At 47.0% G+C, this 15699-nt stretch overlaps 2 protein-coding genes across 3 annotated transcripts in view; one reads left to right on the forward strand and one right to left on the reverse strand.

Moving 5' to 3' along the window:
• LOC104575381 (protein FAM219A) overlaps window positions 1–15699 on the forward strand; it is a 104265-nt gene that overhangs the window by 79817 nt on the left and 8749 nt on the right. The window lies entirely within an intron of this gene.
• Window positions 620–14010, reverse strand: LOC148591849 (syncytin-2-like). The gene is made up of 2 exons (XM_088536678.1): window positions 13978–14010; window positions 620–1459 (listed from the first exon to the last, which is right to left on the reverse strand). Exons 1-2 carry the CDS (start codon window positions 14008–14010, stop codon window positions 620–622), a joined length of 873 nt encoding a protein of 290 aa, XP_088392804.1.

Here is a 15699-nt window from a genome sequence, read left to right on the forward strand (position 1 = left end):
GTTCAAGGACTCTTGATCATTTCAACGCCAAGGTTTTACCAACCGCCTGGAGCTGTAAGGTGTCCTCGATCTCCAAGCCATTCCTCTATAAGTCCTCCTTTTTTCTTTTGCAACAACCAGGCTTTATGAGTATGTAAGGATAGCATTCGCCTTAAGCACGCGAAGGCACAGCTGAATAAGCATAGGACAAAAAGCATAACAATCAAAAGCATCAGTCCTGTCTTAAGCGAGGATTTCAGTCACCCACCAATACCCAATAAATCAGTTAACCCATCCAGCCCAAAGAAGCCCACGTCTTTCTGTATCTCCTGGGTGTGTTCCATCAGCTGTTGGATTTGCTGGTGGATTGCCTTAGAGTGGTCTTGCAGGTCCATACAGCACATTCCTTCAAAGTAAGCACTGCATGGTGTACCTGTGACCCCCCGAGACTGCCAGCACCTGAGTTCTCTCACGGCAGACCATGTGAGCCACCGCTTCCAACCGAGGGGTCACACTCTTGCACGGTTGAACTGAGAAGATCCATTCTAAAAACCGCAATCTAGCTGGTTCTTATTTTGTGTAGCTGCAGTAGCTTCCCTATCTCAAGGACACACTGTCCTCTACTTTACCTCTGCCTCACTCAGGCCCTGTGCACTAACTCCATCTGGCTATGTCCTTTCTCCATTAGCCAGGTTTGCACAATACTCTCCACACTTCCCCCGTTTTCTTTTTGGGCTATCAAACTCGCATTCCATTCTTGGTTGACTATTCGCGTAAGCATATTTTGCAAGCATTTAAAGATACATGGTACAAAGAGTATAATCATAATAAGCACGATCCCTATGGTAATTAAATGTTGCACAGCTGAGGTTAGCCATGGGCCCAAGCCGAGACCTTTTAGCCAATTATCAAGGCCGAATCCTGTATCTTGTTGCAAGTATGTAGTTAAGTCGCGCAATGTCTCCAACTGCTTATGTATGGAATTTGAATGATCAGAAAGGTTCATACAGCACATTCCTTCCAGTTCCTCACACCCATGACCATGTGCTAGCAACAGGAAATCAATAGCAGCTCGATTCTGCAAGGTAGCATGACGAACCGAATCAACATCTGTTAACAGCCCTGAGAGAGCTAGTGACGTGGCATTTGTTTGTTTTGCCAGCCAACATCCTAATTTTCTTAATGTCGCCAGCGCTTTTGCTGCCGCTACCCTCGGGGCGAGAAAGGATGCTACAAATGTTCTTTCGCGGGACCAAAAATCGGCGTTATCATCACAGTCACCTTGAAACGCGTGTGTCATTCTTTTTATCCTATGGCTCTTACGGTGCTGTTCTAGTATCATTGATGTGTTTGGCGTGAGTAGCGTTAGCCGCCCAAGCGTGCACGGGCCTCCCTCTATTTTGGAAGGAATTCCTGCCCACGCCCTGTCCCCGCATATTAAAAATACTCCTGGTGGTAAGGCAATCGGTGTGTTGGATGACTTGGATACGTTCTCCGAGGTTTTGTTACACCAAACGGTATTGTTACCCCATGTGGCATTGACTGACACAGGTAATGATTGGTTCCAACCTGTTCCCCGGTACACACTTGTCCAATTGAACCGTAGGCATGCATCAGCCTTGATTGACCCCAATAATTCTAACTCTTGGGGTTCTAAGGGAGCACGTGGAAAATGCGGTACGATCGTATCCCAACTATCCACGTAATTACGTGAATTGTTGCTTTGACAACTGTGAACTTTCTTAGGGCAGGGCCAAGCATCTAAAGGCACTCCCACTAAGCATGTGGAGAAAGGGCTTCCGGGTGAAGCTAGGGCCAAGCATATGGCCTCCTGCCCAGTCTGATTTGCAAGGGTGACCCATATATTTTGTTTTGGTTGAGCAGGTGCCCATATGGCTCTACCCCAGCATGTGCACAACACTAGAATCAGTACAGTACGAAACATTTCTACATTCCAGCGCGCAAGGTAGTCTTCTCCCCCTTTTTTCTTTTGCCACTGCATGATGAGGGCAAACACCGAGATTGGGTTGGAGACGTCCATGAAGTGTATTGGGAATTCAGAGCATTCCTTCCATTGCGACATTCTCCTGTGTGCACTGATATGATGTATTGAGTAGGCTATATGGATTCAGGTCTGTCCAGTTGCTTTGAGGAATACCTAACACCAGTGCATCAAATTGATCTGCTGTCCCACAAAGCCAACAACTCTTAATTTGGGTATAATTAACAATACGCCTAAGAAGCATAACATATCCATTAGCGTTAAAAGTAGCATCAGCTCCTATAATAGCGTTAAAAGCAACATTACCTCCTAAAAGCCACAATATACAGCTAATAATGACAGTAACACTTCTTCCTCCCATGTTGTTCTTCCGCAGCCTCACGCCTTCCACAGTTAGGGTACCAGCTGCTTGTCTGCTACGTCTGATGTATGCAAGTTTGCTTCCAGCCAAGGTCTCACCCATCTTGCTGGCACCCATCTGGTTCCAGTATCTGTAACAACACAAGCATACCCTTTTCCCCAGGTTATCAAGTCCAAAGGTCCCGTCCATTTTCTGCTTTCAAACAATTCTTCCACAAACACTTCTTCCACATTATCCACCCTGTGACCATAGTCACTCAAGCTTCACATGGAATTGTTTAGGTGTTAATATTACATGCCCTAAACATGATGCAGGTAGGCGAGTGATTGCACATTGGTACATTAGACGGAGGAAGTTACAGAAAAGGAAGGGAGTCTAGTTCTACAAGAATATATATACAGAAAATATTGCAGTTACAATAGTAAGTAATTGAGTATAACAAACTTTGTATCCACCCCGTGACTCCAGTTACCATTGTATATTGAAATTTAGTCTCAAATTAGAGTCTTAGTACTTGGGACATCAATTGGGTCATCCACCTGTAAAGGGGGTATAAGCGGTGAACTGAATCATCTTTACGTTAATAGCTTTCATTATAGTAGATTTTATACAGGATATTGTTATACTTAGGATAATTATCATCACAATGAACATCACCACATATTCTATCAAACTGAATCCAACCAGTGATACCAAATCCAAACCAACTAAACACCTTCGCCAGCCAGCTAGTGTTCATTGATTCTCAGAGTTCATGGGTGTCTTTTGCCACCTGTCGCATCTTCTCTGATTGGATATCCAGGTCCTGTGTAACATTAGGGATATAAATGCTGCAGTCGGTACTGGAGAGGTTTAGGTAGCCACAAAGTCCATTTTAGCATAACAGCATCAAGTCCAGTGCCATCCGGTACTGAAGAGTCATTTTTGATGTGGCTTGTAATTGATGATTGAGCAACTGTATACTAGTATCGGTGGCATTAGCTAATTTTTCTACTTGATAGGCTAGCTTACTTAACCATAATCGCATTTGTAAGACCAAATCCAAAAAAAAAAATCCTTCCATCTAAGACAGATCTTGGGAAGTACGGCAATCATTACGAGGCACAAAGTCTTCACTTACTGATTTATATTTTATGCTGCGATTATGGCACAGCCTATTTGTAGGGAAATGTAAACTGGCCAATAGTGTCTGACCCAATTGTGTTGTTCCCAATTGGAGCAATTTATCACATTTTAGCAATACCACAACACTGGCTTGTTTGATACTGAATCGAAATATGTTCCACTATGTCATGGTCCTCAGGATGCAATAGTATGGTGAAAAAACAATCTTTTAAATCGATTATTAAGATGTCCGAATCATTTTGAAAGGTTCTCTGTTTCCATTTCTATTTATGTTTGCATAGTTTCAATTTGGTTTCCTCTCTGTCCAAGGATACAAGTCAGAGTACAGCTCACAGTCCTCCACCGGTGGGGTGGGTGGGCGGGGGAGGTGGGGGGGGGACGCCATAGTCTGAGTTATTCCTGACTTTACCGTTTTCAAATTCTGGACTTACTTGTTGTGCTTATTCAGCCCTCTCTGCTGATATATATGTTACACAATAAAGATCTAAAAACCACAGATACAAACAGCACAAACACAATTTCCATCCAGTGGCACGACCTCACGTAGCTGTGCACTCCACTAGTGAGTTCCACTGTCTCAATTGCCTGATCCCATCCTCGCTGCCAATTAGGTTGCGAATGGGTTTGGGATTCGGCAATAATCACACAGAACAAAGTGGCTACGGCTATTCAGGTGAAAGCACGTTAAAGAAGCAAAGTATGCCTAATTACTCATGAGGTAATACTTGTCGGCAGGACACTGAGACTGAACATTCTCTTGAGTTGGCAGATGAGAGGGTTGCTGACAGGCTCCCAACTCAGCGGGCGTCCCCGCAGAGACAACGTGGGTCTCAGTGTTAGGAGTCTCACCCCTCCTTTCTCTCTGCACTGTCTGTTTAAGCCCAGTGCATCCTGCCACGTAGGGCCAGTACGTGCCAGCAGGCAGACCAGGGGGCGGACAAACTCCGCCTTCAGTCACATAACCTTCCCTCCTGGGTGCGCAGGTGCGCATCCCAGTAAATTGTCCCAGTCGTCAGTCTGAGGGTCCTGCCTTTCTCATCTCCCTCCCTCTCGGGTGTTTGACCTTCAAACTAATTTAGAGGATGTTTGCAGTTAAGTTGGCTACAAGCCCGGTCAAGCAGCCGCCTTCAACTGCTTTCGAAGGAGGTCGGCTGTGAGCCTGGCTGAGCAGCCACCTCCGCGCTCCTTATCTCTCAGCCTGGGTAGGCAAACATCTTCTTTCTCAGGGTCTTGGATTCTGTTTTGTACAATAATTTTATGACTCTACAGATCACACAAATTTCCACCTTTCAACCATACCTCGTGTCAGCATCAATATACAAAGGATACAACACATAATAGAGATGAACATAGCAAATAGAAATAATAGCCCTAATAACGGTTTCTGTCCTCACTTAAAGCATTACAATTCTTCAACCCCCACTTTACAAGACAGATCAAATTCCTCTGCACCTCCCTCCTGGCTTTCATCAAGCCTTCAGCAACATAAGTTTCCTTGATCTCATTCGCCTTCTCTTCCCCAGCCCCCCTTTCTCCTTTTTTTCAAGGCGATCTAACAAGCGGAAGCGGGGGCACAGACGTTGTAGGCGCCGCAGGTGCCAGCACAGAGGCAGGCACGGGCGGGGGGGGTTGGCGATGGATCTCCAAACACCAGCGGTTTTCAGTGGCGTGGTGGTCCCGGTCCTGAAGTGCTCGCAAGGGCGGACGTGGCTCTGGCGGTCACTTTCCTTTTGGCTTTCACATCGGATTCGAATACTAGGTGGGGCTCGGCTTTGAACCCATTCTCTCTGCACCAGATCGAAAGCTTGCAGAAAGCTTGTTCATCAGTAGCTTGCTCCAGGGATTGCACGAGCCTATTCACCAAATTTCCGTAGGACTCCCGCAATCCCTGCTTCACCATCGTAAATGATGGGGCCTTTCGTTCTGACAGCACTAAAAACAGCGCCTGCTGCGCGACATTTTGCCACGCGTCCTTTCTCTCCCTTACTCTTTCTTTGATCAAATCCCCGTCACTGCCCTCCCAAGGGTCCGTTATTGAGGCTGAAGACTGGGGGTCCCCCGATTGCTCCTTTTGCTGCGGCTCTTCTGGAGGGGCAGCACTAGTTTCAGGTGGCGGTGGTGCCGTAGGTAGCATTACTCTAGTCACGGAAGGAGCTCGTGGCTGATAGCCCCCCTCCGGGTACTGCAAATTTTTCTTATGAGCTTCAATCGCCTGATCTGCGGCCTTTTTCTCTGCCACCCGTTGTAGCAGAGTATTCTGTACCACCCTCCACAGCTTTCCTAGCTTTTTAGCTGTCTTATCATCATCTAACATTGCATCCCATAGCTTATCACCCAGTTTTCGCCACTCCGATAATTCATGCACTGTATGTGGGACAATAAAGCAACTCTTCGCATACCCCCAGGCTAATAATCCTGGTAATTCTTTCTTTAAGTCAATTCCCTGAACATTACATTGCTGTAAGGTACGGGTAAATAATTCATACGCCACTTGCCTATCCATTCCTGACGTCAGCGCTGTTGCAGCTCTCCAGGCTCCGGTGGCGCGTATGGCCCGAAACCATCTATATGATCTTCGGGGGTGCCGTCTTTCCAGCGTTTGCTCGGCGGATTTGCACCGTCCTGGCTGCAGAGGACCCAACTCCTACTTTCTCCACCGTGGTGCGTCCTCCTTTTTTCTTTTCAGTCCGGGAGGATTCAGTCCTTTGCTATATCACGTCGGGGTCACCATTTGTAGGAGAAAGGGAGACTGCGACACCATATGGTCATCGACAAGACTCGTTTATTGAACATTCAGTGTGCACTCTTATACACAACTTAATTAGGTTCATGCATATTGCAAGGCTTGCGCTCATGATTGGTTGCTAAGGAGGTTGCTATGTCCCGGCCGCATAGGCTCTTTCCCAGCTCTGCAAAGTTGTTTACCCGAAACGGCTAACTACTCTTTTCCCACATAGCTCCCCATTCCCAGCCGGCCAAGGACAACTCACTAACACTCCCCAGTACATTATCAGCAAGGCGCAGGTGGTGCAGATTCCTAGCACAGTGCAGATTCTCAGCACAGCATCCCTCTACATTAGAGGGCAGGCTAATGTGGGAGACACTGTGGTGGGTGTCTGCTACAGGCCACCTGACCAAGACGAGGAGGTTGATGAGGCCTTCTATAGGCAGCTGGATATTGCCTCACGGTCACAGGCCCTGGTTCTCATGGGGGACTTCAACTACCCTGACATCAACTGGAAGGACAACACAGCCAGGCACAAACAGCCCTGGAGGTTCCTGCAGAGCGTCGACGATAACTGTTTGACGCAGGTTGTGGAGGAGCCAACGAGGAGAGGTGGGCTACTGGACCTCGTGCTATCAAATAGGGAGGGACTTGTAGGAGATGTGAAGTTGGGGGGTAGCCTCGGCTGCAGTGACCATGAGTTGGTGGAGTTCAGGATCCAACGAGGAGGAGGCAGGGCTGTAAGTAGCCTTGCAACGATGGACTTCAGGAGGGCCAACTTTGGCCTCTTCAGGGACCTCCTCGGAAGAATCCCATGGGCTAGAGCCCTAGAAGGAAGGGGGGCCCAAGAGAGCTGGTTAGTTTTCAAGCGGCACTTCCTCCACACCCAGCAACAGTGCATCCCTGTGTGTAGGAAGTCAGGCAGAGGGGGCAGGAGACCTGTGTGGATGAGCAAGGAGCTTGTGGCAATGCTCAAGCAGAAGGCGACAGTATACAGAATGTGGAAAAACGGACAGGTCCCCTGGGAGAAATACAGGAACATAGTCAGGGAATGCAGAGATGCAACAAGGAAAGCTAAGGCGCGGTTGGAACGCAATCTGGCAAGGGATGTTAAAAATAACAAGAAAAACTTCTTCAAATACATTAACAGCAAAAGGAAGATCAGAGAAAACGTGGGTCCGCTGATAAACGGGATGGGCACCCTGGTTACGAATAACACAGAAAAAGCAGAGTTGCTGAATGCCTTCTTTGCTTCGGTGTTTACCAAGGGCAGCCCTTATGAGCCCCCAGCCCTAGGGACAAGAGAAGAAGCCGGGGGAGGGGAAGACTCGCCCTGGGTAGAGGAAGATTGGGTCAGAGAGCACCTAAGGACTCTCGATACCCACAAATCCATGGGCCGTGATGGGATGCACCCCAGAGTGCTGCGGGAGCTGACAGAGGTCATAGCTAAGCTGATCTCCATCATCTTTGAAAGATCCTGGAGAACGGGGGAGGTGCCGGAGGACTGGAAGAAGGCCAATGTCACGCCAGGCTTCAAAAAAGGCAAGAAGGAGGACCCAGGCAACTACAGGCCAGTGAGCCTCACCTCCGTCCCCGGAAAAGTGATGGAACGGCTCATACTGGCTGTTGTCTCCAGGCACATGGAGGACAAGAAGGTGCTCAAGAGTAGTCAGCATGGATTCACCAAGGGGAAATCATGCTTGACTAACCTGATAGCCTTCTATGATGAAATGACCGGCTGGATAGACGAGGGGAGAGCGGTGGATGTCGTCTATCTCGACTTCACCAAGGCTTTTGACACCATCCCTCACAACATCCTCTTGGGCAAGCTCCGGAAGTGTGGGATAGATGAGTGCACAGTGAGGTGGATTAGGAACTGGCTGGATGGCAGAGCTCAGAGGGTGGTGATCAGCGGTGCAGAGTCTAGCTGGAGGCCTGTAGCTAGTGGGGTCCCCCAGGGGTCAGTCCTTGGTCCAGCCCTGTTCAATTTATTCATCAATGACCTGGATGAAGGCACAGAGTGCTCCCTCAGCAAGTTTGCTGATGATACCAAACTGGGAGGAGTAGCCGATACCCCAGAGGGCTGCGCTGCCATCCAGAGGGACCTGGACAGACTGGACAACTGGGCGGTGAAAAACCTCATGAAATTCAACAAGACCAAGTGCAAGGTCCTGCACCTGGGGAGGAATAACCCCAGACACCAGTACAGGCTGGGGACCGACCTTCTGGAGGGCAGCTCTGCAGAGAGGGACCTGGGTGTCATGGTGGACAACAAGTTGACCATGAGGCAGCAGTGTGCTCTTGTGGCCAAGAAGGCCAATGGGATCCTATGGTACATTAAGAAGAGTGTCTCCAGCAGGTCAAGGGAGGGGATCCTGTCCCTCTACTCAGCCCTGGTGAGGCCACATCTGGAGTATTGAGTCCAGTTCTGGGCTCCACAGTACAAGAGGGATGTGGAGCTGCTGGAGAGAGTCCAGCGCAGGGCCACAAGGATGATCAGGGGCCTGGAACATCTACCCTATGGGGAGAGGCTGAGGGAGCTGGGCCTGTTCAGCCTGGAGAAGAGAAGGCTGAGAGGGGATCTAATCAGTGTCTATAAGTACCTCAAGGGAGGCAGTGAGGAGGATGGTGCTCGCCTCTTTTCAGTGGTGGCCACCGACAGAACTAGAGGTAATGGCCACAAACTGAAGCACCCAAAGTTCCACAGGAACTTAAGGAAAAAATTCTTATTTCCTGTGAGGGTGACAGAGCCCTGGAACAGGCTGCCCAGAGAGGTTGTGGAGTCTCCTTCTCTGGAGATCTCCAAAACCCGCTTGGATGCAGTCCTGTGCCACGTGCTCTAGGTGACCCTGCGTGTGCAGGGGGGTTGGACTAGATGACCTCTAGAGGTCCCTTCCAACCTTAAGCATTCTATGATTCTATGATTCTGTGATTCTCACATGAAGGTGGAACTTCCCGTGTTTCAACTTACACCCGTTACCCCTCATCCTGTCACCGGCCACCATGGAGAAGAGCCTGGCCCCATCTTCCCTACAATCACCCCTCAGGTGCTTGAACATGTTGATCAAGTCTCCTCTCAGCCTTCTCTTCTCCAGACTAAACAGGCCCAGCTCGCTCAGTCTTTCCTCATACAACAAATGCTCCAGTCCCTTAATCATCTTCGTGGCCCTACGCTGGACCCTCTCTAGAAGCTCCATGTCCCTCTTGTCCTGGGGAGCCCAGAACTGCATCCAATACTCCAGGTGTGGCCTCACCAGAGCTGAGGAGAGGGGCAGGATCCCCTCCCTCGACTTGCTGGCAATGCTCCTGATGCAGGCCTCCTGATGCAGTTTTTTTCTTAAACCTGTGTTCACTTGAGTAGAAATAATGAGTGTACATCTGCAGAAGCTCTTTTTAGATGAAATATTTTTTTTCTGTCCCTTTAAAATATGTCAAGGGAGAGAGTAGCTCTAATTTATGTATTATGTTTTGTAGATTTCAGTTTATAAATTGAAACTTTTTAGCTAGTCTTGACAGATTGCAAACACTCATGCAGATATCCAGCTTTGCTTTTCTGTCTGGTAGCAAATATATCCTTTTAAAAATACTTTAAAATACCAAATAAATCATTCTGAGAAAGTAAATGTTAAAGAAGAAAAATAAATTTAAATAAAACTGATGCAATTTGTACCTTTCAGTTTTGACAGTGGTGGATGAGATCAGGCAGAGGATGGGAAACCAAGAATCTCAGTTTTTTTCCTTCCTTGCTGCTATAGATTCTTTAAGTAGCTTTAAGGTGAAACATTTTTTTTTCATCACTAAAACATAGCTTCTTGTTTCGCAGAGATGGTTCATGTTTACACCATGTCGCTAAGTAAAATGCTCTTTGTAAATACTAATAGTAAATTATTTTGCTCAAGTTTTCTTTGCTAGTTTGCTAATCGCACTGGATGCCCAGCTCTCCTACACACCAAAGCCCCATCATGTATCTAAATAGAAAAATCATTTCTTCCAATGACTGTAAGAAGGTCAGAGCTTTGGGGATGGAGCAGTGTGCCTAGGGCCCAGGGGCTGCTCTCATCCGAGACACACACATGTTGCTGGAGCATAAAGCCACTTCTGGAGGCACTTTTGGCATAAGTAGGTTACAGTTTTGATCCAATCTGGAGCAATCATTTTCCTATGCTCCTCTGTGCTAAGGAATAGTCTGACACTGAAGTTCAGTGTCTGCTTTCTGAAGAGCAACATGAATAGTAAAATCAGCCTGGTCATAAAGACACCTCTCTGGAACTTGTGCATGCAGTGTTTTAGGTGAGAGCATTTCCAGCCCCTTGTCTTCCCAAGAATTAGGTCCGTGTTGCTGTGCACATAATGAACTGAATTCTTGTTGCAGTGCCTTCTATATATATACAGAGAGAAATGATATACTCTATATTCTATATTAGCTGCAACCTCATGTACTGCCAGAAGGATGCAAACATGGCTCTTTTATTCCATGGATTTTATACCAGTTCTATGTCTGGTCAGACCTTCAGGGTGGCTTAAAATGACTCAGAGCCCATCTATGTTTGTGCCAGCTCTCAGCTGTGCCAAGGGGACAGAATAGCAGCCAGATCAGCAAAACATAAAGAAATGCAGCTACAAAGGTGCTTAAAACACTGGTCCAACAGGGACCTTTGAGCACAGATTTATCTGCCTACTCTTGCTAATCAATTCTCACAATTAGACATAGTTCACTAATTTCCCCATGTGTGGCTGGGTCAGCGAAATGAGATACTTCAGCTAAAAATACTGCAACTTGCAGAACTGACCCAAGTTGGTAGCTGGATGATTTAGTAATCTAACCCTTGCCTATATATGAAGACTTTTCTGAAGCTGGGTAAAACAATCATATTTTCAAAAGACTAATCTGAATAATCCACGTTGGGCCTCCGTGTGTATTATCTTTAAAACAGATTCCCTGTATCCAGAGCAGAGAGCTGGCCACAGACAGACCCTTTTCATTCCTGCTACCCCCGTTCAGTAAAAATCACTTTATTTTGCCTGTTGATGCAGGGGAGCAGAACTATGGGCTGTGCTAATACTACCCATGTGGTCCCAGATACCCTTTCCAAATCTCTGCAGGGAGCACAGCCATCATCAGGCTCCCTGGCATTGCCACACAGGAGTCTTTTACTTTCCTTTCTATGCAGCCCTCCACAGTGTGCATACAAAACTCCTACTGATGGGCACATTCAAGGGGAAATGTGCCCTGAAACCTCTCCAAGTGACACAGTCCTAGCTGACAAAAGCTCTTTGTCAGAGATGAAAGTTAGTGAGGGTTTCGCTGTTGACTAGATGCATGCTAATGTCCAGGAGCTTATGATGCGGTGAGCTGAATCTGGGGCTTGGGTTTGAAGTGGAAGCTGTAGTCAGCATTTTGTTCTTTCTCCCACCTTTTTCTCTTGACTCTGTTGATCATTCAGCAGGATGTGAACAGACAGGCTAATTTTATTTACCGTGTAATTTAAATTATCGGCATGCTTGAGAAAGTAGAATTCATCAGGGAAATACTGCAGTTACTAGCTCTGAAAGGATCTCAGCTGGCAGTGGGGGATGCAGGGGCAAATACCTCCAAAGATTTCATTTCATAGATCTCAAAGTTAGAAAAATACAATTCTGTCACCCAGGATTCGTTTCTAGCCTTCCCACTGCATGAAATCCCACAGACCAGCACCGTCCTGTGCCCGTGGCAGGAGGCTCTGTCTCCTCCGAGTCGGAGAGGCTCAAAAGCAGTCGAGTTAGCGAGGCTCAGCTCACGGCTCGCAGCAGGCAGACGGGAGCAGCCTCCAGCCCAGAGGAAGCGAATCAATCAATCAGCTTCATCTGACACCGAATGGCTTCTGTTGTCAGCGCGCGGCGCCCGGGCAGGACACACACAGTTAAACACCGTGGCTTCCTGCACCGCAGCGCTGCCTCCACCCACACTGTCTCACCCCAGCTAGAGCCAGGACCTAGGGGCAAATGGTCAGCATGAATTTTGGGGACGGGGGACATGGCCTCAGCATAGCTCTTCAGTGCAGCCCAGGCTAATGTCTACCATGCTTCTACGTTGCCTGCTTAATATTTGCAAAACGAGCGGCTCTGCAGGAGGCTAAAGCTTATGACCACCCTTGTCATTTCTGCTTTTGGGCAGAGCATAGGCAAAACCAGTGCCACACATAGCAACATGCACAAAAGAAGCTGTTCAGCATTTCATTTTTAAAAGATAGGAAAATGTTATTAAAACTGGATATGATTTCTTTAACGACTGAAACCAAGGGAATTAATTGTAAGGATTTATTCCAGGCCATTTTTTTACATAGACACATTCACATAAGTGCTTTCTGCATAATATTCTCAATTATTCACTGCCTCTCACCATAAAGTAACTAGAGACATCCAGCCAACTCAACAGGTAACCATTTTAAATTGCACTGAGTACATGGTATTGCTTGAACTCATTCTCTGGATCTTGATTAGGTCAGTATCTAGCACTCAGCAATAAGCTGATCTTCCCCCTGTTGTTCCTCTGAGTTTTCCTGCAGGAGGGTGCTCTCCATTTGTCACCAGGCAGTCATTGCCCATCCTCTGAAACATCCTGAATCAGCCAGGTGACAGCACCCAAGGGCAGGAACCATTTGCCGAGTGCTGTGTGTATTTGTGGCACTGTCTTATTCAAGACCTCTGCTTGCTGCTGTAGTGTGAGATCATGACCAAACAGGATGCAGGGCTGGACAGATTATGTGCCTGATTGTGTCTGAAGCATCTATTTCCCTTGCTCCTTTATAGTTAGGAGTTACTGTCATCGTATTGAAAACTTCTTGGCCTTTGCTGGTTGCTTTCCTATCACCAGTAGAGCATTCCCAGAGCACATTCCCCAGTGCATTGGTCTGAAAGCAGTGTCCCTGTCTCCGTTCTCCAATGTTTCCACTGAAACAGAAGCTAGTGGTGCTTGGCTCCACTCAAGCATGGAGCCAGGAAGGTCGTTTGAAGATAACTACCCTGTTAATGAGCAAACAGGAACTTCAGACTCCTATCTGAGCATCTTCTTAACGTCAGAGGTGCATGCAGGCTGCTTCATACCCCTCCAACTCCTTCTGCTCTATGGGACTTCTTGGAGGAAATGCTTGGCTGTAAAATCAGCAAAAAGCTGGCAGAAAGCTGGCTGTAAAATCAGTAAAAAGCTGGGCAAAGCTGCATCTCCCCCAGCTATAGCCCCCTGCCAGTATTGCTAGTGCCTGCCCATGGCTCTGCCAGCTATCACCTCTGCCCTCACAGCATCTCCCATGGCTGCCTCATGGGGAGGGGATGACAAACCACACAGGAGAAAATTTTTAGCTAAATGCTATCGTAATAAAACATATTTCAGCTAAGTGGGATGGAAGCTGAACAACTGATTTCAGATACTTGCAAACAGAATGTAAAGAGCATTAGTGGAGCTATGCTCTTATACTGTGCTTTTACTGCCAACACTTAGTGATTTCTCAGAAATAGCTGGAGAACAGCCTTGTTTCGTTCTGTTTTCCAAATCTCTCCCTATCATTCACCTTGTGTATCTGCTGTATCAGCTTCTTACTGATCGTCAGAGAGCAAACCTACAAGACGTGACATAACCGGCCTCTGAAAATCACTGACTTACCTCATTTGTTCCTGTATGTCACATTTTCTCTGAATTTGGCAGCAAAGCTTGTTAACAACCTTTCCTCGTTCTTCTGGTGCCTGAGAGTTGCCCAGAATTAGACAGTTTTGTAGGGCTGGAATTGATTTCCCAATAAGATGCATTACCTTTTTGGAAGCTCGTTGCTTGTCCTGGAACATAGTGGGCAGCACAGACAGTCCTGGACATGCAGAGCCTTGTCATAACACCTGCCATAACATCCCCAGGTGCTGGAGGACAATCTGTGACTAGACCAGCTGCCTGGTGCCTAAAGCTAAGCAGTGGCATTGAGGCTACAGGAAACCTGTGGGAACAACAATCCTTTCCAAGTCCAATGGGGAATAGTTTCCTACTATACTGAACAGTCTAGGATGATCCAGAAGGAAAGTCCTATTCAGGAGAATTGCTGAGACATTCAGTTCCCCTATTTCACACAAGGTTTGGTGGTGCTGGCTCAATGAAGAGTTGTGATGTTGGGATTCATGTTCATTTGGGGCTACCATCAGCCAGCATGAGACAGACTTAAAAATACTGTCTGGGCTCCTGGGCTTCAAACAAAAGTCTGCAGGGCAAAACCAAAAGACTTGGAAATCCAGGAAAGCATTCAGTGCCTAGAAATGGGCTTCATAGACTCCACCTGTGAAGAAGGAGGAAGCACCAAACAGAAAATGGTTCCCATTCTGATGCACCTCATTTTTCCTGTGTATGAGCCTGGAATTTGTAGCCCAGAATTACTTCAGGAGAAAGGCACTTACGCAGTTCCTTTGATGCAGGGAAGTGTTGGCAGCAGTAGTAGGTTATAATACTCAGAAGACTCAGAAGTGACCTTTACCTGTCTCCATCACCTTCCCAGAGCTTGTCCTAACACCTCGGAGCTGGGAACATCTCCCATTCCTTCCTGCAACTCCTCACTTTTAGGTTCAGCATTCATAGCATCCAAGAGGGAGCTGAACTGTTGTCTCAGGCTTAAAAAAATCTGGCTGGGGACAAAGGCATGGATGTGACAATTACATTACATTCCTGCAGCGTTTACCTTGCTTTGGAAATGTTCACTGCAGGCCACTCAATAAGCAAAAGAAGAGGTTAAATAGGTAACATGGTATCATTCAAATCCATACACTGTAACAGCACTCCTTAAGAACATGGAAGTAGTCACAGGAAGACCTATTGGAGAGAACAGACTCTTAGCTAATGTCCAGATTCATCAGCCGAATGAGTAATCTGAATCAGAAAACAGCATCAGTGCTTGTACTGAGTAATCGATGGGAGGCAGAGAGCGCCAGGCTGTTTAAGAGGCTCAGGCAAGCCTCACTGTTGTGGCAGAAAATGCCACCAGCAACCATGTTTTTGAGTCAGGGGCTTTTGTGAATTATGCAGTCTCTTTGAGTATCGGCAGCTTGTCTCGAGGATGTGTATTTGTGGTCAGTGCTAGAGCTTCTGGTACAGATGGGTGGAAGTCTTTTTTGTATTTAGGGTTGTAAACGCTTCCATAAAACCATGCTTCATCTCACTATGTCTGAATAGCAGAACTCATGTGGCCTGTGAAATAAATACCAGGCTTTTATTCTGGAGACAAACATAACCAATACATTTGCAAGTTACAGGCAAGAGAAATTACCTTGATTTAAGGTTTTATCTTCAATCCTGTATCAGTCTCTTTGCAGCTCATGCCATGGAGAGTTATTAGCTTGATCCTTTCCCTGGCAGCTTCAATGAGCATTTGTTCACACCTGCTGTCAGCAGAAGCAGGGCTGAACATGGCTGGTATGAGTGTGTGCTCTTCTCTGCAGGCTCCTCAGCTGTGCTCAACACCACAATATCTAGGAATCTCCACTGGTTATTTGTCCCTG

This window comes from Tinamus guttatus, unplaced genomic scaffold (genome assembly GCF_059628265.1).
Source record: "Tinamus guttatus ecotype Peru unplaced genomic scaffold, ASM5962826v1 Tinamus_guttatus_pri_ptg000696l, whole genome shotgun sequence".
NCBI lineage: Eukaryota > Metazoa > Chordata > Aves > Tinamiformes > Tinamidae > Tinamus > Tinamus guttatus.

Coding starts and splice junctions, on each gene's coding strand:
- LOC148591849 (XM_088536678.1), bottom strand. CDS start 14,010: ATGTTCCAGGACAAGCAACGAGCTTCCAAAAAG. Junction 1,460..13,977: donor AGCAACGAGCTTCCAAAAAG/GTAATGCATCTT, acceptor AACGTATCCAAG/TCATCCAACACACCGATTGC.